This window comes from Nannobrachium achirus (genome assembly GCF_963921795.1).
Source record: "Nannobrachium achirus genome assembly, chromosome: 1".
NCBI classification, from domain to species: domain Eukaryota; kingdom Metazoa; phylum Chordata; class Actinopteri; order Myctophiformes; family Myctophidae; genus Nannobrachium; species Nannobrachium achirus.
In genome coordinates this window covers 60,227,585-60,254,181 of record NC_137810.1, presented here as the reverse complement: position 1 = coordinate 60,254,181, position 26,597 = coordinate 60,227,585, and the positions used below count along the sequence as shown (strand labels likewise).

General features: G+C 40.9%; 1 protein-coding gene across 1 annotated transcript; it reads right to left on the bottom strand.

The window, feature by feature from the left end:
* Positions 1-1,608: 1,608 nt before the first annotated feature.
* Positions 1,609-8,154, bottom strand: LOC308289110 (transcription factor JunD-like; the record flags this gene model as incomplete). The annotated part of the gene is made up of 4 exons (XM_080730683.1): positions 1,609-1,899; positions 3,677-3,881; positions 5,339-5,523; positions 7,990-8,154. 4 exons carry the CDS (start codon positions 8,152-8,154, stop codon positions 1,609-1,611), a joined length of 846 nt encoding a protein of 281 aa, XP_080586809.1.
* Positions 8,155-26,597: the final 18,443 nt, after the last annotated feature.

Below are 26,597 nucleotides of genomic sequence, written 5' to 3'. Positions count from 1 at the left end.
ATTCATTTCCCCCCATTTCCCCCCTTCCAGGACCTTCCCATACAAACCCGTTATAACTTCAAACTCCATTTTAACCATGATAGATTCAATGAAAACAACTGTCCATTTTTCTGGTGACTCCTAACACCCTCCGAATACGTGAGCAGGCCGTGTTTTCTTTCCCGATTTGTATAATCTTTTATTGTGTTTAATAATTTTCATTTCCCCAAAAAATTAATAAAAATCAATGAAAAATGTTATAAAAAGAAAAAACACGGCCTGCTCATGTATTCGGAGGGTGTCAGAACAGAAGTCACCAGTAAAAAAAGTTTTTTAATTGAATCTATCATGGAGTTTGGGTGTTGGGTGTTCCCAAAAGCCTGATTAGACAAATAAAATGACAAAACGTGTTTTTTTTTTGTTTTTTTTTAAGTAAAATATCCCTTTAACACCTGTGAATTTCCCAATTTATTTCCGATATGCATAAGCTTATTGGGCATTTCCAGTCAGTGTTACTGTCAGTGTTTTGTAACTTCACAACACAGCTGTGTTTCAGTAATAATGAGCTGTACATTTCCACATCACTCGGTAGTTTCATTTTGATGCCCAAAATGAATTTAAAAAATCCTCTTTCATTTTCTCTTCTCTTCACGGTTCATAATATCCATTTCACTTCAGTGCGGTTTTGTTTTGAGACGCTTTCATTTTGTAACTCTCATCATGAATGTATGAATGTACTGTATGTTGTTTTAATATCGTTGTTGTCGGGTGGAAACCTTGTATGTCCGAGACCTTTCGTTTGTATTTATCGTTTTAAAAACGAACTAAACAGCAGATCTACAAGCACACAACGCCTAGCAACGCGAGGCGTTGTGTGCTTGTAGATCGGCTGTTTTCACTACTTTTGTGTGACGGCCTTGTATGATGAAGCTTGGTGAAAAAAACGTACAAACTTGAAACTCGGAGATACGAGGTTTCCACCCGACAGCGACGATATATTAATTGTTATCCAGTGGCTTATAGAGGCTGAGCGTGAGTAAATGTCGGATCCTTGCGTGCCTGGTGCAGAAATGTCCTGTCCACCCAAACTGTCTGATTATCAGTCCATAGATATGTTGGTCTGTTGTTACGTAACCCCATCATGAATGTCCCCCCCCCCCCCACCAATATTATACATAATGAGTCAGTTGGTCTGCCAAATGTTGTATCCCTTTCAGAATGTAGATAAAAAAGTAGATAAATAGATAAAAGTACCAACTAGAAATACCGTTCCTACGAAACAGTGTGGGCTCGCTCGTGACTATACTCTTATACTCTGCAGCGTGCCAACTGTCATGTGAAGCTCAACCAATACTCCAGCTAACACCACTCCCAGATTTTTTTTCCCCCACCAATTGCGCCTCATTGGCTAAGGGAACACGATATGCGGCGGAAATAATGACGAAACCATAGTGTTTTCGCCTTTGAACTGTCTGCGGCGGAACTCACTATATAAATAATGAGGATAACATAGTGTTCTCGCCTTTCAGCCGAGCCCACAATAAATATTATATATACTGCATATTCAAGCAACATTTAAACACTGAAAAAGAATGGGGGTCCGGACCCCGCAGGTCGAGACCCACAGTCTCAGTGGACCGTCACCTGACAGCCACTGTCCACGTGGTTGAGCACCTTCTGCTTGAGGCGCTCCACCTGCTGCCGCAGCACGCCGGCCGTGGAGCTGAGGTCCGTGTTCTGCTCCTTGAGGTTCTGCACCTTGTCCTCCAGCCGCGAGATCCGCTCCAGCTTGCGCTTCCGGCACTTGGTGGCGGCGATGCGGTTCCGCAGCCGCTTCCGCTCCGCCTTGATCCGGTCCTGGGTCACTTCCCCGCCGTTGGCGGGGGACGGAGGGGGGCTGGAGGCGTCGCCGCAGAGGCTCTGGTGGAGAGGTGACGACGAGGTGTTTTTATTTGAGTACTGTACTTATGTAAAAAGAAAAAAACAAAAACAAAATATCGTCGTTGTTGGGTGAAAACCTTGTATGTCCAAAACCGTTCGTTTTGTATTTATCTTATAAAAAATCAAACCTCCGTTCGAAGTGGAGCGGTGAATTTGAGCAGCTGTACCCTATGTGAGTGAGTGAGTGAGTGAGTGTAAACTGTGCCTGTGAGTGAGTGGTGAGTGTGCCTGGCCTGCACAAAACAGCGCCCCTCCTTTAACTAGTGTTTTGTGTGTGGCCACTCAAGGTATTGCCAGACTACGGACACGGCCAGCCAGCCACCCACCCAGCCACCCAGAGACATACCCACAGACATACCTGTTCATTGGGAGCGCTTTCACCGCTCCAAAAATATACTAAACTAGTGAAAACAGCCGATCTACAAGCATACAACGCCTCACGCTTGTAGATCCGCTGTTTTCACTACTTTTGTGCGACCGCCTTGATGATGAAGCAGGGCTGTACTTTATGAAAGAACGTACAAATTTGAAACTTGGAGATACGAGGTTTCCGCTCGACAACAACAATAATTATTATAATAATTATAATTAATTAAAAATATGTTTAAACTGGGACGTCGGTTTGTCTGGAGCCCTGCAGCAGTGTTCACTGTTCAGCCTGTATAGGTTAGCTGCACTTGATCAACCATTCCAGCCCAAGGACCGCAGGTAAAAAAAAAAACATAGAAACCCGGGAAAAACATGGAAAAACCCGAAAAAACCCGATCCGACTCCACCCCCCCAAAGTCTCACTCCTAACTTTTTCTGAAACTTGGCAGCCCTGATTACCAGGGAAAGTCAAACGTTGAAATAAATGAATTAAACGTCTCCACTCTGTCACATTGACAAGCTGGACAGACAGTGCAGTGACTGCAGCCAGAAGTCGTAACAGTAGCCACCAACTTTATCCTGTTGGATCCAACATTATATAGGTAATAGGATTATTATTATTCAATAATGCTGGTTGCGTTGGAATCTATAATATTAACATCAAAACAAAAGCCTTATTAACACATTGGGTGCCCCTGGATTGAGCCCCATTTATCTCCTCTAGCTGCCCAGGCCCACCACCATTGTATTGAATCCGGCCCTGCTGCATCAATGCATGCGTCACTTGGTCACTTGGTCACATGAGTGCAGACAGGATGTTATTGTGTAACTTTCTGTATGGACCAGTGTTGATCATAGCTGTTCATTGCCGATCAAAATTTGGACATTTTGCCGCACCCCGCCACAGTTTTAGCCATAAAACAAACATCAGAGATAAAGGGCGTTAAAGATGGGGAAATACATTGGAGTATACGGAGAAAAACGGCCGCGCGATGCTCTCAGCGTCGACTCGAAGCGACTAGCGGCTAATGGGCTACATCCAGGCGCAGCCCCAACCTAACGGTGAGATTTAAAGTTAATACTGTAAATACAGTAAACACATCAACGCGTCGTGGGCCTCCCGCAACATCAAAGAGATTGACGCGTGGGCACTCGCTGTGTTAAGGGAGAAAGGATCGCTTTAGGCTATTCTGTGAAGTCCAGCGGTAAGTCATTTTGTGGTTTTGTCCCCCGTTCACGCCCCCAAGCCCCCGGTCAATGTGATGACGTCATCAAACGATAAAGTCGACTTCAACTCAACTTTTTACTGAGTCGAGTCGACTTGCAACAAACACAAGTCGTTCATGCCCTAGTAATTAGTTACTTTACACCACTGTCCAACACTGACCTGGACGTCGGGGACCGTTTGAGGCTCGTCCATCTTGGTCGTGGGGTGATGATGATGATGATGGTGGTGGTGGTGGTGGGGTGGAGGTAGAGGTGGGAGGGGAACCATAGAGTCCACCAGTGGAGAGCTGGTGGCGTAGCTGGTCAGGCTGGTGTAGACCGGGGGCAGATCTGGCAGGACGGCAGCTACAGGAGATGAATCCACGCTGTGAGGCAGGGGCGTACAGACGGAGAATGTTAGAGGGGCACGGGATTAGGGCTGTCACAATTATTACATAATCGTCTAATCGCCATTTATTTGACATAATCGCCACTATTTTGTCATAATCGTCATAATCGTTTACATGTTGAAAGAATTTTCATGTTTTCAAACAAAATAGGCTATTTCCACTATCAAGGTTCTTTTTCAAGTATATTCTTTGTATATTTAGGTTGTGTGCCATGCCATGTCTGCCATGTAAAACTTCAAAGCCTATAAGCCAAACAGGAATGTAATTGTCAATGACAGAAACACAATTAAATCGTTAATCGCAATTATCTGATTGACAATTCATTGTCATGTAAAATGTCATAATCGTGACAGTCGCCTTCCTCTCTGTATAGCCAATACAAAGCCTAGAAACATAGCCTACTTTATAATTAATTTTAAAATGAACGTGACCATGATTCACTAAACGCATATCACGATGATTTAAAAAATACTTTAAACTAGCGACTGAAAACATAAAGCGTTAATGAAAACATATATGAAGATAAGAAAATAAAGTGGAAAGTTCGCCAAATCCTTCCTCATAGACTCCCATTGAGCTGAAGGTAGGTTTTTGAGTACCGAACAGCGAAATCTGCTGGGCCATTAACTGGAACAGCAGCTTCAAGGAGAACCCGGAAGTGTCTTCATTTCCAGCGAATGGAACTTGCCCCTTGGTTGCTATTTTCGGTGTGCGCCCACTGCTCTCAACTAAGTATAATTAAGCTGGAGGGCTACACTAAGGGCAATTCTGTCAACATAAAATGGGTAACATGTCATTAGGTCGAACACCCTTTGGATCGACCACCAAACTCTAACCCAAACCCTAATCCTAACCTCAGTAAAACTATGCCTATAACTCTAACCCTAACCCTAAACCTAACCTCAGTAACCGTGACGCGGGTGATTATCTAACCTGCCGACGCTGTTCGACCCAATGGGAGTTCGACCTATGGGGCAGTCCCCCATAAAATGCTGCATTTTAAGATTACGGGAGTTTGGAAAAGGCGACTCTCTTGAATGCTGCCGGAAAGAGGGTGCATTTAGCATTTCTTTACACCAAGCTGCATTCGTGGTTCCGGAGAGAGGGCACTTTATACAGACAGGTAAAAGAGCACAGGGGGGGGAGGGGCTGGGGTGGCGCAGTGGTCTGGTGTAGCAGAGTGTTTCCAGTGGGCCAACATGCACAATATCGACACCCCGACTCATTGGTAACCCCTGGGAAGTAAGTAAGGAAGCGTCCCGACTTCTTTCCAATATGGCTGCTGTGCATAGAGCCTATATTGACATTATGACTAAATTGGTGAGAAAAAGAGGGTAAGGGCAATTGGCTACTCTAAATGTATGAGGGGAAAAAAACGGGCACAGGGGCTCGAGCCCCCTTTGATGTCTAAGTGTGCACGACTGCACGTGTACCTGCAGTGAGGAACCGGACCCGGCTGAAGCTGCAGGTTGAGCTGGTTCTGCTTGTGCAGGTCCTCCAGGGCTTTGACGAAACCCTCCGCAAACTCCTGCTCCTCCGTCAGCGTCCTGTGGTGCTGGTAGAGCAGCTGGGAGGACAGGCTGCTGCCGCCCTGCAGGGAGGCAGGCCCAGTGGGCACCTAGAAACAGTGTTGTTTTTGACAGCAAATTTTGATTTAGTTTTAGTCATAGTCTTTTGAAATAAAATGTATTTTAGTTTTAGTCACCATTTAGTCACCTGAAAAGTATTAGTTTTAGTCTAATTTTAGTCAACTAAATATCATATGATTTTAGTCGACTACATCTACAGTACAGTTGATTTAGTCAACTGAAATGTATTTTGGCAGTGCCTTGATGGCATCGTAATGACTGATTTTACACTTTGTTGCGCGCTGAAAATAGCCGATCTACAAGCTCACAACGTGTCGCAGCGCGACGCATTGTGAGCTTGTAGATCTGCTATTTTCAGCATGCAAAACCTGAGAGCAACCAAATATAAAATGATTCTCTTTTCCACTAGTCCCTCCCTAACGTTTTAGTCTAGTTTTTATTTTGTTGACGAAATTGTCAATATATTTAGTCTTAGTTTTAGTCATCACAACGTAGTTTTTATTTCGTTTTTATTTAGTTTTCGTCAGTGAAGAAAACGCAGTTGACAAACATTTTTTAGTCATAGTTTTAGTCGACGAAATCAACACTGACCTAGAAACATTGTCGGGCACCAGGGACGTGCAGAGAATGTTAGAGAGGCAGGGGCCTGACATTTCTAAAAGGGCCTTTTTGGTGAAAATATCGCTAGCAGCTATTTTCAGCAGCTATTTTCGGTGCTTGATACTACACTGAACTAAGCACAATCCTGTGAATACTGGAGATGGTCGTACAGTCTTGACACAGAGAGGGCAATTCTTTCAACATGAGATGCTGCATTCAAGTTCAGGAGAGTTTGGACAAGGCAATTCTCTTGAATGCTGCCTTCATGTATGGCATGAAAAGAGGGGCATTTGCAATATAACAAATGCATATGAATATCAATCTAGAAAAACAATATAATCAGTACAAGATTTTCTAAAAACCTGCTAACTAGCTTCATGTATGGTCATTGAGTGTTTCAGTAGTGCTATGGGTTTAGGTGGAGTCTGAAAAGGTGAGTCTTCAGTCCACGGCGGAAGCTAGGGAGTGAGTCTGTTGTTCTAAGTGCAACAGGGAGTTTATTGCACAGTTTGGGGGCCTGGAGGGCAAATTGTCGAGGACGAGTGGACTTTTGTCCTGGGGCTTTTAGCGAGGGTTCTGTCAGCATCCCTGTGTTGGCTGATCTGAACGAACGGGTGGGGTTGTAGGGGTTGATCAGGTTTTGGAGGTATGGAGGAGCCGTACCTTTGGCTGCTTTGAAGGTCAGCATCAGTGTTTTGTATTCAGTGCGAGCCACAACCGGGAGCCAGTGGCAGGAGCGGAGAAGGGGGTAGACATGTGAGAATGTTGGCTGGTTGAAGACCAGTCTTGCCGCGGCATTTTGGATCAGTTGGAGAGGTTTAAGTGCACATGCCGGGAGGCCAGTGAGGAGAGAGTTACAATAGTCAAGTTTAGAAATGACAGATGTCTGAATGAGGAGCTGGGCTGACTCCTGGGTGAGGAAGGGTCTGATTTTACGGATGTTATAGAGTGTGAACCTACCGGACCGGGTGACTGATGCAATGTGTGCCTTGAATGATATAGCTGGCTGTCCAGGACTACCCCAAGGTTTCTAGCAGTTGGAACCGAAGTCACCAATGCATTATCTATGGAAATAGTGAGATCTTGCATGGGGCAAGACTAGAACAATAGTGTGCAGTGTTGCCTATAGAGCAACTACACTAATAATAGAGAACAGCCCAAATGTATGCTTTGGAAAATCGTCCGAGATAATGTAGGCTATACATGATTTAGACATGAATGAACATAAACATAAATAGTTTTTGAATTGATTACAAAAGGACCCCAATGGAAGCAAGCCATAGGGGCTTTCTTGGGAAAATCCACTTAGCAGACCTTGTATTTAACTGTAGGCCTACTGTGTGCTTATCACTGTTAATAGAGTATTCAATCAATCAATCAATCAATCAATCAATCAATCAATCAATCAATCAATCAATCAATCAATCAATCAACATGCACATCAGACCAATCCCCTTCAACTTCTTAAAGGAGTAGTTCAGCTCCAAAATGACAGTTTCTTTTCCTATTGATTGCTCTTATGGAGAGTTTTTGTATTTGTCATTATTACAGTAAAATGTACCCCTATTGATTCCGGATGGGGAGCCCGTTCATATTAAACTCGAGTCTCCATGGCGTGAGTAATCAATAGAAGAAAAAAGAAAAAGAAAAAAAAAAAAACATTTTGGAGCCAGGTGAACTACTCCTTTAAACCCATGATGACTGGCTATCCATGGGTTTTGTATAGGAATATAAGGTCTTAAATGGAATTTAAAAAATATGTTAGGCTACATGTAAGCCCACCCTATTTGACCCATCATTAATAAAACAAATGTTTTATATATTTAAAAATATATATTAAATACTATTATATATATTATATATATATATATATATTTGTTTTAATGGAGCTTTACCGTCTGAATGATCAGTGTGTCCATATCCGGAGGAGAGGAGGAGGAGGCCAGTTTCATCAGACTCAGATCCGGGGGAGAGGTGCTATCCTCCGGACTCGGAGCGCTCTTCAGGTCGGCGGCGCCGTCGGTCGATGCCACGTCTAAATGAACGTCTTCCTTCATCATCATGTCACACACACACACGCACACACGCACCCCTCAAAGCAGTGTCCCTTTGCCCATAACCTCACCAAACAGTCCGCTTTGTGAAGTCAGTCCCCGATGTATCGGTATCTGTCCGTTTTCTTCCGTTTTTTGAAAAAATAATCCGCGGTCCCGTCTAATAGTATTCTATTATTATTATCCTACTATTCGGTTGTACATTTTCGCTCAGACCGATATCTGTCTGTTTCCAACGCCTCCAGTTGTGCGTACTCTGCGTAATGTGCGTCCACGCACGCTGCCTACAGCTTTCACTACAAGTGTTATTATTGCATAATTCCATTACGTCATATGGTACTTTTTTTTGTCTTTCGTTTTAGTTTTAAGGCACATCATCAGGAATGAATGTCCCGTGAATGTTCATGCCTTGAATTAACTTTTTTAAATTTATTCTGATCTCATTAAGTTTAAAATGTTAATAACAAAGTAATAATAATATGTAATAATAACAATAAAACATTAACACCATACATCATGGGCTGTCATATATTCATGACAGACCATGATACATGGACTGGAGTATTTCGTCAGAACTCTGAAAGACATTATTTTAAACTCATGACAGCTATACAATTTGCCAGTGGTTCTCAACCTGTGGGTCGGGACCCCCTGGGGGGTCCCACATTATTTTGGGGGGGTCCCCAGATGATTAGCTTATGTGCAACATTGTTTTCTCACTCAAAAGTAAACAAACCTACAACATTTAAGTGTATAGATAGAGGATATCATATTTCTAAAGTGACAATTTAAGGACTTGGTAATAGGCTACCTCTAAAATGACAAATTAAACATTGGCTAAATTGTCAAATAGGCCTAAAGGCAGAAATTGTGAAAATCCCGATCTACATGCTCACAACGCCTCGCAACGCGAGGCGTTTGTGAGCATGTAGATCTGCTATTTTCACAATAGAACCATGTTATACAAAATGTAATGCCTCAACTCTTAGTGCTCGTGATGATGGGGAACCTATCAAAGTCACAACATGGCAAAAAAGAACCCCATGCATTGTGTCGCCCCAGCGCAGATTGGGTAGAATAAGTGAGTTTCCTCCTCTTGTATTTGAATAAGGGGATGTTCTAGCGCTGTTGCTATGGCGAGCTGCAGGCTAAACTGACAACAGTGCGTTCAGTGCTTTGACATCATGGTGCATTCAACCGTTTGTTCCTCTTTCATTTTAGGTGACGTTTTTACATAATTCTTGTGAAATCAAAGTAACTTGTAAGGCAGTGAATCATGTCACTTGTCAACAACATCATAAAGGCATATTAGCCTATGTCGTGAGAGAAACTGACATTTATAGGCTAATGTATTACATTTATTCATTTTGTGGAATTATCTAATGCAGACTCTAAAGGACCCCAAACATGATATGTATTTGGCCGCAGACCCCATCAAAACATGTGTTGTTGTGTCAGGGACTCCCAGAAAAAAAAAGTGTGTGTTCAAATGTTTGCTCTCTATATATATATATATATATATATATATATATATATATAATAATTCAAGATAAAAAAAAAGAGAGCAGATCTACAAGCTCATAGCGTGGCACAAAGTGAAGCGCTATGCCCTTGTATATTATCTGCTATTTTTGAATAGCCAAATAAAATATGGTTAAAGTTGTTACAATGATTGTAATATATTAACTAATTATGCTGTTGACCCCCTGGAACCCCCTCGGGGACACCTGGGGGTCCCCACTCCCCAGACCACTGATCTAATGCAATACGAATCATTTTCCGAACGTAAATTGTACATCAGCTCATAATGTTCTATATACCGCAACTCCAACCATAACTAATATAACGGACAAAGCCAAAGTGCAGTAACTATGTTTTTGGACACACTGACCTACGGGGGCCGCTCTCCATTCTGACACGCTGCCATTCAGACATTGACTCCCAATTGTCTGAATGGCGACACTTCCATAGAGGTTAGGGTTAGGCTTAGGGTTAGTGTCTGAATGGGGGGATGTCTGAATGGCAGCATGTGTATCCCAAAGGTCAAATTAGCCTTCTTGATTTTGGGAGACAATTACCTCAAGAACAGATATATAATTAGTGTAATATCACTTATATCAGTGTCACTTACTGTATATGCTGACATCTCGTTTGGCTGACCAGTTGAAAGACTTTTAACTAATTTATCAGTGATGTCCTTTTTCTCGTATTACTGCGCTTTGGCTTTGTAGGGTTGATTGATTGATTGAAGACTTTATTAGAAGTTTGCATAGGAAAAGGTACAGTTTCATGATGGTACAGTTCACTGGTACAAGGTCTACTAAAAGGAGATCCTAGAAAAGACTAAACTTGTTTCCATAGGAAATCATTGAAGTATCTCATATAACATTGAATGACAGATGGATAGAACACAGTACTATGCAGTAGATATTGTCAGGGAAAAAAAGGGGAAAACATTTAAAAAAAGAAAATAAGAACATATAGGTAAATACAAGGAAGAGTCAGGGGAGGGTAGGGCTGGGCTATGTTTGTTTTTACCAGTTGCGAACTGCTGCTGCCTGTAAGTGGCTTTTCAGGGTGATTTTAAAGGATGCTAGTGATCCACACTCCTTTAAGGCCTTCTGTAAGGTGTTCCACATTTTTGTGGTATAGCAGAAGATAGAGTTTGACCCTTTGTTTGAGTTGACTCTGGGTTGAACGTGATCTGTGGCGCTGCCTCTGGTGTTGTAATTATGGACATCCTTAAAGGACAACTTTGTTTTTTTACAACAAGGGTTCATATTTTAGATCGTAATTAGAGAAAAGAAAAGGTGAGTGTTAAAATGTTTTCATTTGCTTCGTTCTATTGTTTTATCGCGTTTACCGTGCTAAAATGTGGGGCATGCGTACGCATGGGGGCATGCGTACAAGTGGCTAAATATGTCTTTTTAGACACAATAAGCCAGCAGTTTCTTTATTGCTATTTACCGCCCCCATAAGTCACATCCAACCATTAAAGGTTGTGTTGTATCTTGGGAATGGGCTTATTCTGTGTAAAATTACATATTTAGCCACTTGTACGCATGCCCCCAACCACTGAAATAAGAATCTCTAAAACAATAGAAAGAAGTAAATTAAATAATTTTAACACCCATCTTTTAGATTCTTTAATTACAATCTAAAATATGAACCCTTGTTGTAAAAAACTAAAGTTGTCCTTTAACCTTTATAAAGTATTTTGCCAGGGCCTATTCTATATTGTTTTTTGATGGCATCCACTTGAGTTATAGAAGGAGATTTAAAGCAACATTTTATAGCTATAATATAATATCATATTTTATATAATAATTCCTTTCAAAGTCGGTTGGCATGGAAGAAGTGGAAATACACCATGAAGTGAGCTGGAGGCAATGATGAATATTTAGCCTCATGCATGTGAAATGAGAGGCTCACGGCACGCTTGAATAATACCAATGAATATTCAAGGTTTTTGGCCGAGCGATCAAACTGAAGACCAAATCCAGCCGCAGGCATGCTGTGGGATGCTGGGCTCTGGAAGAGTCTAGTATATACAGTGTGGTTCTCTACCTTTTCAGGCCGCGACCCCTCAAAATAATCACATTTAAACTGTCTGGGGACCCCCCACCCAGACAAGCACTTGGAATTGTACTGTAGGCGTTGCGGCGCAACATTTTGTTTGACTGTGTTCTACAGATAAATATTGTGAAAATAGCCGATCTACAGCTATTTTCTAAATGTTTGCCCTTTTCTTATTATTATTCGACAATTTGGCTAATGTTTGACAAGTTTTATCTATGATTAGCATACTTGCAGTGCAGTAATGGCATTCTTTAATTTATTTCCTTCCTTTTTTAGGTCCTTTAAGTCCTAAATTGTCACTTTACTGTCATCTGGGGACAGATTAATGAAAACATTAACGCAGGCTTGCGGCCACGGGCCCTCGATACATATGCCAATGCACTAGCAGTGCATTGTGGGACTTGAAGTATTATGGTGGTGCGTGTGTAGCAGAGTGACTTACTGCCTCAGCCTGATGACATCAAAAGTCTAATAATTCTAGGATAGGGATATCCCTTTGATCTGATGGTTGGACTTTCATGTGGGAGACCTTGGTTCAAATCCCAGGCGTTGCACGTGCAATATAGCAGTGGGCCAGTTCTAATAGTAATTAAATATCATCCCGCGGGCCGAAGATAATTCATTCACGGGGCCTGATTTGGCCCCCCGGCCTTGAGTTTGACATATGTGCTCTAGAGGCAGCAATTGTGAAAATAGCCGATCTACATGCTCACAACGCCTCGCAAGTTTGCGAGGCGTTGTGAGCATGTAGATCTGCTATTTTCACCATAGAACCGTGTTACACAAAATGCAATTTCTCAACTCTTAGTGCTTGTCAGGGTGGGGTGTGGGGGGTCCTCAGTTAAAATATGATTATTTTGGGGGTCGCGGCCTGAAAAGGTTGAGAACCACTGACTATGAGACTATGATCTATGAGAAGAAAATAAACCAACAACACCATTAAAATAAGAAATACTAATGGAGATACAAGGTGTTTGGGTTTCCTGGCATGGTTGTGGGTAAACAACGCGCGGCGGGCAGCCGCTCAGTGGTAAAAATAGAACCCCCTCCTCCTCCAAGGGAAGTGATGACGTCTACAGACCATGACTTCGGCAGCAGCCAGGAAGCACACGCACGCATCCACCGGTAAAGACTGCTCACAGTTCAATGGGAGAGAGAGAGGTGTGTGTGTGTGTGTGTGTGTGTGTGTGTGTGTGTGTGTGTGTGTGTGTGTGTGTGTGTGTGTAGGGATGGGGGGGTGGGGGGGGGATCAGTGATCACCATGGCAACGCAGAGTGACGCAGGTGAGAGTAGTAGGGATGGAGCCAACCAGGGATTGGATAACCCACCGTGTGTGTGTGTGTGTGTGTGTGTGTGTGTGTGTGTGTGTGTGTGTGTGTGTGTGTGTGTGTGTGTGTGTGTGTGTGTGTGTGTGTGTGTGTGTGTGTGTGTGTGTGTCTGAGAGAGAGAGAGAGAGAGAGAGAGAGAGAGAGAGAGAGAGAGAGAGAGAGCGTGTGTGTGTGTGTGTGTGTGTGTGTGTGTGTGTGTGTGTGTGTGTGTGTGTGTGTGTGTGTGTATGTGTGTGTGTGTGTGTGTGTGTGTGTGTGTCACGCACGCACGCACGCACGCACGCACGCACGCACGCACGCACGCACGCACACACACACACACACACACACACACACACACACACACACACACACACACACACACACACACACACACACAGTAACAGGCTGTTATCACAGTAAACACTTGAGCGTATATGGTGATGATATGATTTGATTTCACGCTGCGTGAGCAATGAGTCCAACACTGTCTTGTCTGTCATGTTGGAGCTGCAGTATGTCTGTGAGGAACACTCTCACTTCATATTAGACTAATGAACACACTGACATCATATTAGACTAATATATGAACACACTCACATCATATTAGACTAATATATGAACACACTCACATCATATTAGACTAATATATGAACACACTCGCATAGACTAATGCAGGGGTCTTCAAATTCCATATAGTGTCATCGTTTGACAGCACAATCGTCAGTGTATTTTGGGTTCATGTCAATGTGTGTTTTCAGATATTTAACCACTTGAACCATCAATACTTATTAAACTTGACCTTTCACTCTGTACTTAGTCTGCTCTTTTTCCCCAATACAGCAAAGCTTTTTGCCGAGCTGCGAGGCGTTGTGAGCTTGTAGATCTGCTATTTTCGGCTAAAGTTCTCCGAATATGGACGCTAGGGTTCAAGTAGTTCATATAAAAAAGGAGAAAAGATGTTTCTATGACACAAAGATTTGGAGGACCCCCTGTAGTAACTCTGAGGACCCCCTAGGGGTCCTGGACCCCCTGTTGAAGACCCCTGGATTATTATATGAACACACGCACATCATAATAGACTAATATATGAACACATTCACATAACATGATAATGAACACATTCACATCATAATCACAATGGTATATGAACACATCCACCCACAGTCAAACTGTATTGTTGTATCATGTCTGTGAGGAATACATTCACCCACAGTCACAGTCACTAAAGAATAATATAACAATGACCCCACACAATGTGAAACACCCAAAAGAGTGTGTACAGGACAAACCATTCTCAACCTGTCTCTGAAAATGTGATCTTCTATTGATTTCTCACGCGATGGAGACTATTGAGTTCAATAATATATATATATATTTTTTTTTTTGTATTTGTTGCGTCTCTAAATTTACCCCCATTGATTCCGGATGGGGACCCAAATGCATTTAGGTCCCCATCCTGAATCAATAGGGGTAATCAAATTATTGTCTTAGGATAATAGGAATGTGACATACAATATATATATATATATATATATATATATATATATATATATATATAATTGAACTCAAGTCTCCATGGCGTAAGTAATCAATACAAAAAAGTAATTTTGTTTAAGTGGTCAGATGGGTGTGAATGCATGCTTCATATAAAATGATATAAAAATTAACACACAACTATGAGAGGTAACCTGACGAGTGGGCACCCAAACGTTGGTATTTATTTTACAAAATGTAAAAAGACAAAAAGAAAGAAAGAACAAGGATGTATAACATAATATTTCAACAATTGCTAAAAAAAAAAACCTTGGCTAGCCAGTCATTAAGGGCATCACAAGAAGTTGAAGGGTCAATTTAGGTCTGATAATGATACATGACTGTGCATTTTTAAATCACTTTTAATCATTGGTTTGTTATTATTGGTACATTATTGGTTCTTTATTAACCCGCATTTGGACCAAGAGGTCATGGGTTCGATCCCGGGCAATGCCAACACAGTGTGGCAAGTCGTGCGGCAAGTACAGGGAGCTGATGGTAGAAATACCAGAAAGCTCAGCCTAAAACACAGTCGCATCGGGCGTCTATCCGGCGGAGCGGTAGAATGGTCTCTGTCTGGTATTCCTAAACGTAACCGTTGTAAAATATGCCTAAACAGTTAAACCTAACCTTATTCCTAACCTTAACCTCAGTGAAACGGTATACCAAAACCTAACCCTCTTCCCAATCTTAACCTCAGTATGCCTAACCCTAAAGTTATTTCTAACCTTAAAACAAATACAAATATAGCTGCAAGCAGCGATAAAGTGGCCAAGGCAGAAAAAGCAGGAAAGCAAAAAAGCATCAAGGGAAAGCAAAGAAGAAATCAAAGAGAAACTAGAAGCAGTGTTCTTCCGAACAGGTCAGGTGTTTTTTTTGGCCTACTGGTGACTAATAGGCTAAAGTGAAAAGGGTACCACGCGTTCTTGGGCCTTTCACGGCAAACGGATGCTGCATGCGGGATTTGAGGCATTTTGTTCCAAAAAGGTGTTTTGCAAAAGTTGACCCGCTGGTGGCGCTATAACAGGCCAATGTGAGAAGGGTGGCATCTGTTCCTTGGCTTAGTGGGAATGTGTGTGCAAAATCACACACACAGCAGGCTGCGTTCATGATTTGAGACATTTTGTTCAAAAAGGAGCAATCCTGCAAACCTTGGAATTCAATGTTAGCCAATTAGATAGAAATATGATATCGGACAAATCGGTCATGATTACATCACTGTAGAGATACTGTGTAGTGATTTGTGTGATTTTCGGATAAAATCTGAAGGAGTAATATCGAAGAATGTGTTTTACATACTGTAAGTCGGCCTTCTGGTGGCGCTATAAATGGCAGATGTGAAAAATGCAGGGCATAGGTTTTTCCTTGGCCTCTGGGAAGTGTGCATTCAAAGTTTTACACTAATCGGTGGTTATAGGTAAAAGCACAAATTGGCCTCTACACAACATATGCAAAAGACTGTATATGCAACAGACAAAATACTGTGATACTATTCACCTGGACATTTTATGATGCTGTACATAGTAAGTAAGCCTTGCCATGAGGCCCATATGACTGGGCCGAGCCATGAGGCTCATAGGGCAGGAGCCTATCTCCTGTTTCTGTAGCATTAGGCAGCTGGATGTACAAGTACACCCCCTGGACATGAACCTAGTATGTCGCCGGGACTTACCCCGAATCCAACCCTGCACTGATTCTGAGTGCCAAGCAGAGAGGGACCCTTTATCTTGAGTTTTGCCTTTGTTCCTGAGTTCTATTTTTTTTTAATTTTTGGCCAAGTTTATTTTTGCTATTTTTTAATTTTGGGTTTTTGCTACAAAACTGCATGGTGGAGGCTGGAGACATGAAAATCTTAAAACGCCCATCTTGAGCTGTTCTTTGGAGCCTATAGGCCATCTTCACACACTGGTTTAAAAATATTAGAAAGTAAGCCCAATAAGCAACTATACTATTTTTAGAGACACAAATTGCTTATTATAAGCAGACATGGCAACCCAGGTACATTCAGAGCCCAGAACGCCAACTACTGACACTTTAAAGGGGATGACCACCCATTTTCAATATTGAACTATGTCATTAATATACCTTAGAGTTGTGTGGAAATAAAAAAAAAAAGTTCCCCCTCTTCTGTGTTGCCTAGAACTGGATGATTGATTTTGGGGTTTGTATTGTAAAGTACAATGTGTGATGTCATCAAGTTGTGATTTGCAATACAAACCCCAAAATCAATCCTCCAGTTCTAGGCAACACAGAAGGGGAACTTTTTTTTCCACACAACTCCTCTCTGGTATATTAATGAGATACTGTAGTTCAATATTGAAAATGGGTGGTCTTTCCCTTTAATGCAAGGACAACAGAAAACCAAATGATGTTTTTCAGGCCAGCTTTTTCAGCCTCCGCCTCTTTCAGGATATGAACAGGATGCCGGGGGCGGGGCCAAGAATTACGTGAATATAGAGAGAAATACTTGTTACAAGTAAAAGTTCAGAATTCAAAATGTACTTGAATAAAAGTACAAAGGTATTGGCATCAACTTGAAAGATGTTGAAAATAGCGGATCTACAAGCTCACAATGCAATGCAACGCGTGAGCATGTACTGGAGTAGCCTAGAAGTAAGAGTATACAAGTGAAGTATAAAATACCTCAAAATTGTACTAATGATAGTACTTGAGTAAATGTACTCAGTTACCTTTACACCACTGGCATTGTAGACCCAGATGCTTGTGAAACATGATAAAGAAATAGTCATGCAATAGTATAAATTTCAGTTTATTTACACAAATAGATTTGCAATTGCAAAATATTATTGTAGCATTATGTTCTGTAAGTGGCTAGCAGAGTCAGACTTAACTAAACTTAAATTGTCTTTATTGAAAAACGTTGAGGGGAAGGGGGCTGGGGGTCAAAACTTGGAACTTTAGGGGCTCACAGGGGCTGCTGTCCTGTGGGCAGAGCAGGGGGCAGTGACTATGGATTCCAATTGGGGGTGTTGGGAGCCCAGCCAGCCTAGGTGGGGGAGGGAGAGAGAAATGAGGTGAGCTTCAGAATAAGTACAAAGTCAGTTGAGCCACAAGGTATTGAATACGTGTTCAATCTGCCCGTTCCACACAGTTCAGAATAATGAACTCACTTACACTGCCTCTTTGTCTGCCTCCAAATAAGCAACTTGGGTGCTGGTACTGATTGTCTTGATTGTCCGATGGGCTGCAGGTGTCACCACACCCAGTCACTGGCATGTGAGGCTGAGCTTCCCCTGGTTTGCAACAATAAATTAATAAACTAATAAATGAATGCACTCAAACATCATTACTTTATAAAGAAACGCAAAGTAATTTCTTCAAAATCAAATCAAATACTTTAAAACAAACTCAAAATACATTCACTTTAGTGAATAATCAAAACACATTTGTTTGCTCTGCTAGCATTTTAGCCCAATGAGGAAATCCCATGCCTTTTTGCTAAATCAAACTAGCAGACCCATTTCAACATATTTTAGCAAAACCAACCAATCAAGCCATTGACAATAAACCACTGTTAACTCACCGCTGAGTAGAAGGGCACTGAAGGCAGCAACCAGCAGCATGGACCATGCGACAAACTGAGTGAGGGGGCAGTGGCAGCAACTCAACCATTATTTATACCCTTGCTTAACAAGGTTGCCATGTTTGGTTGGGTTGTCATGTTTGGTTGCAATACCAGGGTTTTCATGGCTATATTTTGTGAAATGGATTTTAAATGCATGAGGTAAGGCTTGAACCGGGGACCTCTGGAATGATAGACAAAGGCCTTACTAGGTGAGCTATGCACAGCTCTGCACAGTGAGAAAATATTACTTTGAATGTTTGTTTTAGAGGCAGAAGAATAATTTGCATAAAACTTGCAATATTCATTGAATTATTAAAAAAGCATGTTTCAATTAAAAAAAAAATCCGATCCGACAGAACTTTAGATATTGGTCCAAAGAACATGTAAAAAAAGTTCCGTGCACGTCAGAGTGTAAAAGTTGTTCGGCATGAGGAGACGCATAAGTGTATACAGGTTTCATGGCTGTACCTGAAACGGAGCATGAGCTTTACCTGTTCAAAGTTGGCATTTTTCAAAGGCTTCCTACAGCGCCACCCTTTGGTCGATTTTTGCGAGCTTCGCGTTTTAGCCGTTTGGCATAGTCCTCTGCCATACTGCCGAGTTTCGTAAAAAGCGACTGCACGGTCTAGCCGCTATAGAAAAAGTGGCAATGAGTGGCCTTTTGCCACTTCGTGGCCTTGGCCACTAATAAATATAGCTGCATGCAGCGATAAGCCAGGAAAAAGTAGGAAAGGAAAAAAGCAGGAAAGGAAAAAAGCAGCGGAAAAAAGCAGGAAAAGCAAGAAAAGTGGGAAAAGAAATCAAAGAAAAACTAGAAGCAGTGTTCTTCCGACAGGTCTCCAGGTCTCCGGCAGGTCAGGTAGGTTTTTTTGGCCTCCTGGTGGCGCTATAATGGGCCAATGTGAAAAGGGTGCCATCTGTTACTTGACCTAGTGGGAATGTGCGTGCAACGTTTCACGCACATCGCAGGCTGTGTTCATGATTTGAGGCGTTTTTGGCCACTTTATCGCTGCTATAGGCCTATATACAGTATAGGCCTATATATATATATATATATATATATATATATATATATATAATATATATACAAACTGCTCAAAATTATATAGCGCCCCCTTTGGCCAATTGGGGTAAGATTGGTTTCAGTGATATTTGGACTAACACTCTACACTGTAGAGTCTACAGTATTTCATCATGAAAATGTGACTTTGCATGTATGTTTTAGAGGCAGAAGAATTATTTGCATAAAACTGCAATATTCATTGAATTATTAAAAAGAATGTTTCAATTCAAATCTAATAGATCTTTAGATATTGGTCCAAAGTTCATGTACCCTCTTCATAAAGGTGTTCAACAGAAGTCCTTTTTTTGGGGCTACATCCCAGTATGGTGACAAATCTTGTTTACAGCCCACAATTTCACATAATTCTGCACCACTCTATGCTGAGGATATGTCACATTAGGTCTTTATACTTTAATAAAATGTGTTATACTGTTATATTAGATACCGCTACTTATGTCACAAATCATTTATTACATATGAAATAATTATGAATAGTCTTCAGCCCAGATCAACAGGTCTCACAATAACGTCTGCAAATGTTTTATATATTATTTTATTCTTTACAAATTATTTACAAATCGTCAGGCAAGTAGAAAGTCCACCTTAACAGACAGTCGTAAATAATGAAGTCTTCACTTTACGTTAGGGCACATAATAACATAGGCCTACATGATTTATGGACATTTAAGGAATGTTTTACAAAGCATGTTAAAGGACAACTTTGTTTTTTTACAACAAGGGTTCATATTTTAGATTGTAATTAGAGAAAAGAAAAAGTGAGTGTTACATTTTTTTCATTTGCTTCGTTCTATTGTTTTATCGTGTTTACCGTGCTAAAATGTGGGGCATGCGTACGCATGGGGGCATGCGTACAAGTGCCTAAATATGTCTTTTTAGACACAATAATCAATAAGCCAGCAGTTTCTTTATTGCTATTTACAGTAACACTTCTAGCCCCCATAAGTCACATCCAACATTGTATCTTGGGAATGGGCTTATTCTGTGTAAAATGACATATTTAGCCACTTGTACGCATGCCCCCAACCACTGAAATAAGAATCCCTAAAACAATAATAACAGTAAATGAAATAATTTTAACACTCATCTTTTATATTCTTTAATTACAATCTAAAATATGAACCCTTGTTGTAAAAAACTAAAGTTGTCCTTTAAACATGAACAACCATGGAGGTATACATTGACCAAATCACCTTCACGTAAAATTGATCATGTGGACAGAATGATCTGCAGATCATTTTTAAATGTTTAATTTGTACATTTAGAAAATATGTAATAACACAGATTTAACACATGATTCATGAAGTCTGAATACATGTTAATGAGATTTCCTGTAAACCACGAAAAAGACTCAATATATACCACTTTAAAATGATTTTCCAAATGATTAAATTATATTATTTAATGTTTTAATGTGTTTTAAATAATTCTTAAATGTTCTACAATGTTGTTATACATTATTTCATAATCATTTACCAATGCACATAATTAAGTCTTTATCCACAAATAGCTTATACATATTATATAACAGTTACAATTGACTTAATAATCATTTGCAAATGCAAATGGCTTATTCGTGATTAGTTAGTTCACATGCGTTTTAACTAGTTATACATGATTAAATAATAATTTACTAATTTATACCAATAGTTTGTTCATGATTAGTTAATTGTCTACAAACTGATGGTAAATGTTTATACATATTTTATAACGGGTCATTATTATGAAGTGTTGTTATGGTCATTGCTGGAGAGACTATTTCAATTTTAGGATCGGATCATTGCGTCTGCTTCTGTTGCATTGCGGCATTCATATCAGTGTCTAGTTTAGTGCTTTATTTAAGTCTATGTTCTGTATTCAACTATTCATACAGGTCAGCTTTGATTATTTGTGCAAGTGCTTAAATAAATGTAATCACTGTTTTACCCTATTCAGTTCTGGAGAACATGTCTGTTCCGTGTCTGATTCAGTGTCTGAATCTGATTCAACATCATTAGCCTGCCTGATTACATTTGTTGTGATTTGACCTGTGACAGCAATCCGCACTTATTCTGTCACAACTTTCTTCACAAGTTGTTTTGATACCTCCTTTGAGGTGTGCTCAGGGACGGACTGGGACTAAAATTCAGCCCTGGCATCTTGACCAGACCAGCCCCCACAACCAGCGCGCGCGAAGATACTCTACCGGATGATGGCTGCACATATAAATACACAAACGTTTAATACCACAACTTTTACAGACAACATAAATGATAACTACACAACTACACAATTCATGAATTGTATAAGTTAGCGTACAGTTCTCACCACCAACAAGCGGAGTATGAACATGATTAGTGCCAAAATGTGTCAGAACTTTGGCTAGTTAGCTAATGAATGGAAAATAAGCATAATATTATTGATCTGAGAATTGGACAAACAAGTTGTATTTGATTGCTCAATATGCAGTAGGCTTGCCACCAGCCCCCCCAGCCCCCTAGCCTACCAGCCCACGGGGCAAATGCCCTGTATGCCAGATGGCCAGCCCACCCCTGGGTGTGCTTCATAGCACTCCGTCCTCCTTGTTTCAATAATAAGGCCACCTCCTTGCGTGACATTTCGCCAAGTACCTGTTTTAACATTGCTGTCTGTCTTCCAACTGCACTGACTGCTCCCCCAATTGAACCACCACTGAAAGCATCCAACCCCAAGTCCAGACCCATTTTTCCCAAACAAAGAATTGTATCTTTCACACTCTCTGCTTCAGCAACTCTTTCTATATTTCGGATGATTCCGACCGGTTTCTTGGTTGCAGCAGAGACCACCGTGTCTGACAAGGACCCTGAACTAACAGCCAAAGCTATTCCCCCCACAGGACCACCTAGTAAGCCTCCCACCACCCCACCACCAATAACTAATGTGTTTCTAGTCGCAGACATATATGCTTTTTGTGCCCCTTTATGATCTCCAACAACATTATGAACAACTCCTTTGATGTGCCCAATGACCGGAATGCCGTCCACAACATCACTTATAAAGTCTAGCAGCCCCATTCTTCCTCAACAAGCTCCTGGCCAAGTAAAGATGAAAATGAGGAAGATGAAGATCACCTTGATGGGAGAAAGACAAATGTTACATTCATACAGTGCGGTTTTAATTGGGACTCCAGCATTTATTTGAACTGGCGTTTAATATGCAAAATGGGGTCAGACACCCGGCTACTTTTTGTGCCTGGGTTACTATTTTAGGGATATACTTTATATAGATTATTTAAACATAGCCTACTTTAATTATGACAGCCTAATATGTACATAATGTAAGCAAATTATTATAAGTGAATTGCTTTCAAAATTGAATTTCAGAATATATTTTAAAATGGGAATCTAGGAATATTGGCCTGTATGGGGAGTTGTGGCATGATCAAAGGAATCCATGAGAGAAAATCTTATGATTATAATACTGACCAATAGTTATAGCCAGCAGCATCCCGACGGAGAAACGTCAAGGATTTATTCCACTATAATCGCATAGTCTGACATGGTACCATTGTGAAAGAGAAAAGTTGTGTAATGCGCCTAATGCGACAATGAGCCTAAGGCCGGACGGCCGCAAGCCAGAGAATGTTATCGCCCCTGTCAGTCCGTCAGATTACTCTACAACATTAAACCACTAATTGCTAGAGTGTGCCACTGCATGGCAGGCACACTACTAAAGAAAATATTGTAATGTGTGCCAGCAGTTTGTAAAGAAAAGATGCATATTACATACCCGTTACAGAAGTGAAGTATCTCAGAGTTGCAGTCAAATAGAGTTGTCAGAGCTATAGAGCCAAGCACCTCTAGTCCAGCCTGTTTTGAATTCGCACCTTGAGACAGAGACATGATGCAATATGTGGTTACACTACTACCATAAACTGATCAGAGAGATTACACACACACACACAGAGAGAGAGAGAGAGAGAGAGAGAGAGAGAGAGAGAGAGAGAGAGAGAGAGAGAGAGAGAGAGAGAGAGAGACAAAGTACATTTTGTAAAATGTTCTGCATACCTGAGTAAGGTTGAGTTCCACAGAAGCTGAGTGTTCTTCAGGAGGAGAGTGTGGCATTATGATGATCTCTCCAGACAGAGGTATCAGTCAGACTGGCGTTATGGTGATGTTTCCACAGGTGTTATAAAGCAACTCTGGTGTCACATCTTCAGAGGGAGGTACGTGCTTCCAACCAACCAACTCTAATGTACAGGTCATGTGATTTTTTGCTGCCATTTTAGCTGTTAGTCCACTTGCCAGAATCTGAACCCTGGCATATTGAGTACACCAATGTTTTATGTTAGAAATGTTGAGTATGGGTCCCCAGCATGTAGAAACTGCCGGATGCTAACTTGCATATGTTGAGCAATTTTCATAATTTGCATAATTAGCTTTATTTAGCATAATCACCTATAATAATGGAAAATATGTCAAAAACTGGCCGATTTGAACAATCTTGGAGTGGTTTTGGGGGTTATTGAGGATGCCGAATCCATTTCTGACATTTTCAAAATTCAAAATGCCCGTTTTAAACCGGAAATGGCCATATACCAACTTAAATTGGGATGATTTTGATACTTTTTTGTTGATTTTCCAAATGATGAAGTGACTATTTTTGATAGGCTATTGTGGAAGTCATTGTTCTAATAATTAGTGTGGATTGTCTATATTTTGCTTTTGAATTTCAGATAATAAATAAGCATATAAATAACCACATTTATAATTTAATTCATGCACTTTTGTTTGCACAGACATACAGTATAGAACTTGCATGTACTATGACTTTCCTCAGCCCTGGCCTGTTTACTGGATAGTAGTCTGAGTTAAGCCCTTTGCACACAGGCGCGTTTAACCGCACAGATAAAACGGACAATATAATTTTTTGAAAAGAAAACAATGATTCTCTATGACCTCATGCACACCGGCTCCGAATTAGCCGTGCGACGAGTGGCTGCCGCCGTGCGTTTTTCTCTCGATCGAAACCAGTTCGATTCGTGCGTCTTGTCGCATGCGGTAAAAAACTCATCACTCCTTTTATGACTCCTTTTTGGATCCGCAGCGCCGATTCCGCACAGCATTGCACACCAAATCCAATGCGTTTTATTCATGCCGCAAACGAAAAAAATGCAACTGTCCTGTGTGCAAAGGGGTTTACTCTAGTCCATACCTGCTATCAACCTGATGTACACTCATGTATTGATTTTTTGTGATTTGCAGATATGCCTGTATTTTTACAAATGTCATATTATCTCATGTATGTCCTTTCTTGTTGTTGCAGGCTTTTTGCCTGATGATTGTCCTATGGCATGAAACTCTGAGTTGCAAAACCATGTGAAGCTGTTGTGGTCCTTCAATACACTTCTATATATATATATATATATATATATATATATATATATATATATATATATATATGTTATGTTACGTTACGTTACGGTATGTTTGAAAAAACTGCTAAATTGAAAAAGGAGCGCTCGTTTTGTATTTCACCAATCCCCCTACCTCCACCTGATTAATTCACTTTGATAGTGGCTAATCAACACACTACCTGTGTAATTCTCTGTATTCATTCTGTGTAATTTTGCGTAATCAACACTAGATGGTTACAACACAAGCATTCACTGTGTGTAGTCAGGTGACGTCACTCATCTGCAACCCCTCTTTTGTTTACTAGTAGCCTTGCTCAGCTATGGTTAGCCATTAGCGTACTATGCCTAAACCTAACCTTAACCATAACCCTAACCTCCGTGGGGTGAGGCGCTATCCTGTCGATGCTCTGTTGTCGAAATGTTGGCGTTGTCAAGATTTGCCCTAACTAGGAAACATGCAGAGGCTAAATGCAAGGCCTCAGCACCCGCGATCTGCTAGCGGGAGGCTCTGAGTCTCCGACGAGCCCCGCAGCAAAAATGTTTCCCCCACACACATGAATTAATATTATTAACATATAACAACATTATTTACATACTATATGTGAAACATTTCAATACTTGATTGTATTTCATTTTATTTTTGAAAAAAATATTTACTAGTAAAAATTGAAAATGTAATGATAGCTGATAATGATGATGTACCTTTTACACTTGCAGCAGTTGGCTACTGTGTGTTTGGAGGGGGAGTGTTAGTTTATATTTGGAAATGTGTTTTTGGGATGAAGTGCAACTTGGAACTCAATGCATTTTATTAACCTATTAATTATTGTTCATTGATACTGCCGCCTGCACCCGTTTTAAGTAACCCCCCTAAAAACCCTAATAATTTACAGTAAAAAAAAGAAGGGTGGCAAAGAAGGGCAGCAAATTTTCGGCCACCCCTTGTCTTTTTGCTTCTCTTTGGAATGACCAGTAGCTACTGATCGGTGAGGAAAGGCAGAAAGTGAAACAGGGCAGCAAGATTAATTTCTCATATAAATTGCTCTGTCATTCATTGTCTAAAATAAGGAACAAAGTGCATTTATATCATCATAAAAGTGAAACAGTCCATGTTTATAACATAATGCAATGTGTTTTATCAGTGACCTATGGAGTGGTGCATATCGGATAAGATGCAGTGTAAATTTATAGGCTCATTCAATAGTTGATTCGGCATTGAAGTGGATTGTTTTATGCAAGCCATCCTTTTATTGTATAAGGCCAGATTACACCAGAGTGATACAGTAGCGCCTACAGCTGAAAACATTTCAGTTTTAATTTTAAGTTGTGAAAGCAGGTAGTCTAACTTATTGTAAAGTAGTCTGGCATGTCTACCAAATTCATGCAGTTTTAACATAATTCAGCACTATGTGCTGGATGAGTAGTTTGTAAGTAATCATGAATTGCTTTTTGAATTGGTTGTTGTAGCGCCACCTATGGGCCGATCATGGTGAACATCTACTGGGTTCCAAATTTGGTGAAAATCAGCCAGGCAGATTTGAAGAAATTATGTTGACAGAAATACAGACAGACAGATACAATATTGTCTCACATTGCCCTGTTGCCATGGTGCCAAAATAGTGTCAGGGTGGGGAAAAAGCGTGTCGACCCTTTTTTGTGTCCTACTGGGTCAATAGAGCAGAAAGAACACGGTTTACAAGAATCTATGATAATTCCCATAACGTCTTTTTGCTACATAACTACATACACTATACATACAGACAGCACTCATCACCCTGCTTGTGTGCTGAATGTGTTGGAGACTGGGGGTGGCAGCAGCAAAGTCTCGGCCACCCCTTGTCTTTTTGTTTCTCTTTGGAATGACCAGTATAGCTACTGATCGGCAGACCCCACAGCCCTGGCTGGGTTGTATGGCTCCAGGAGCTAAGCAAGGTAGAGCGGGGCTAGCCTGCTCAATAGATAGGGAGCCAGTGAAGTGAGGCCAGG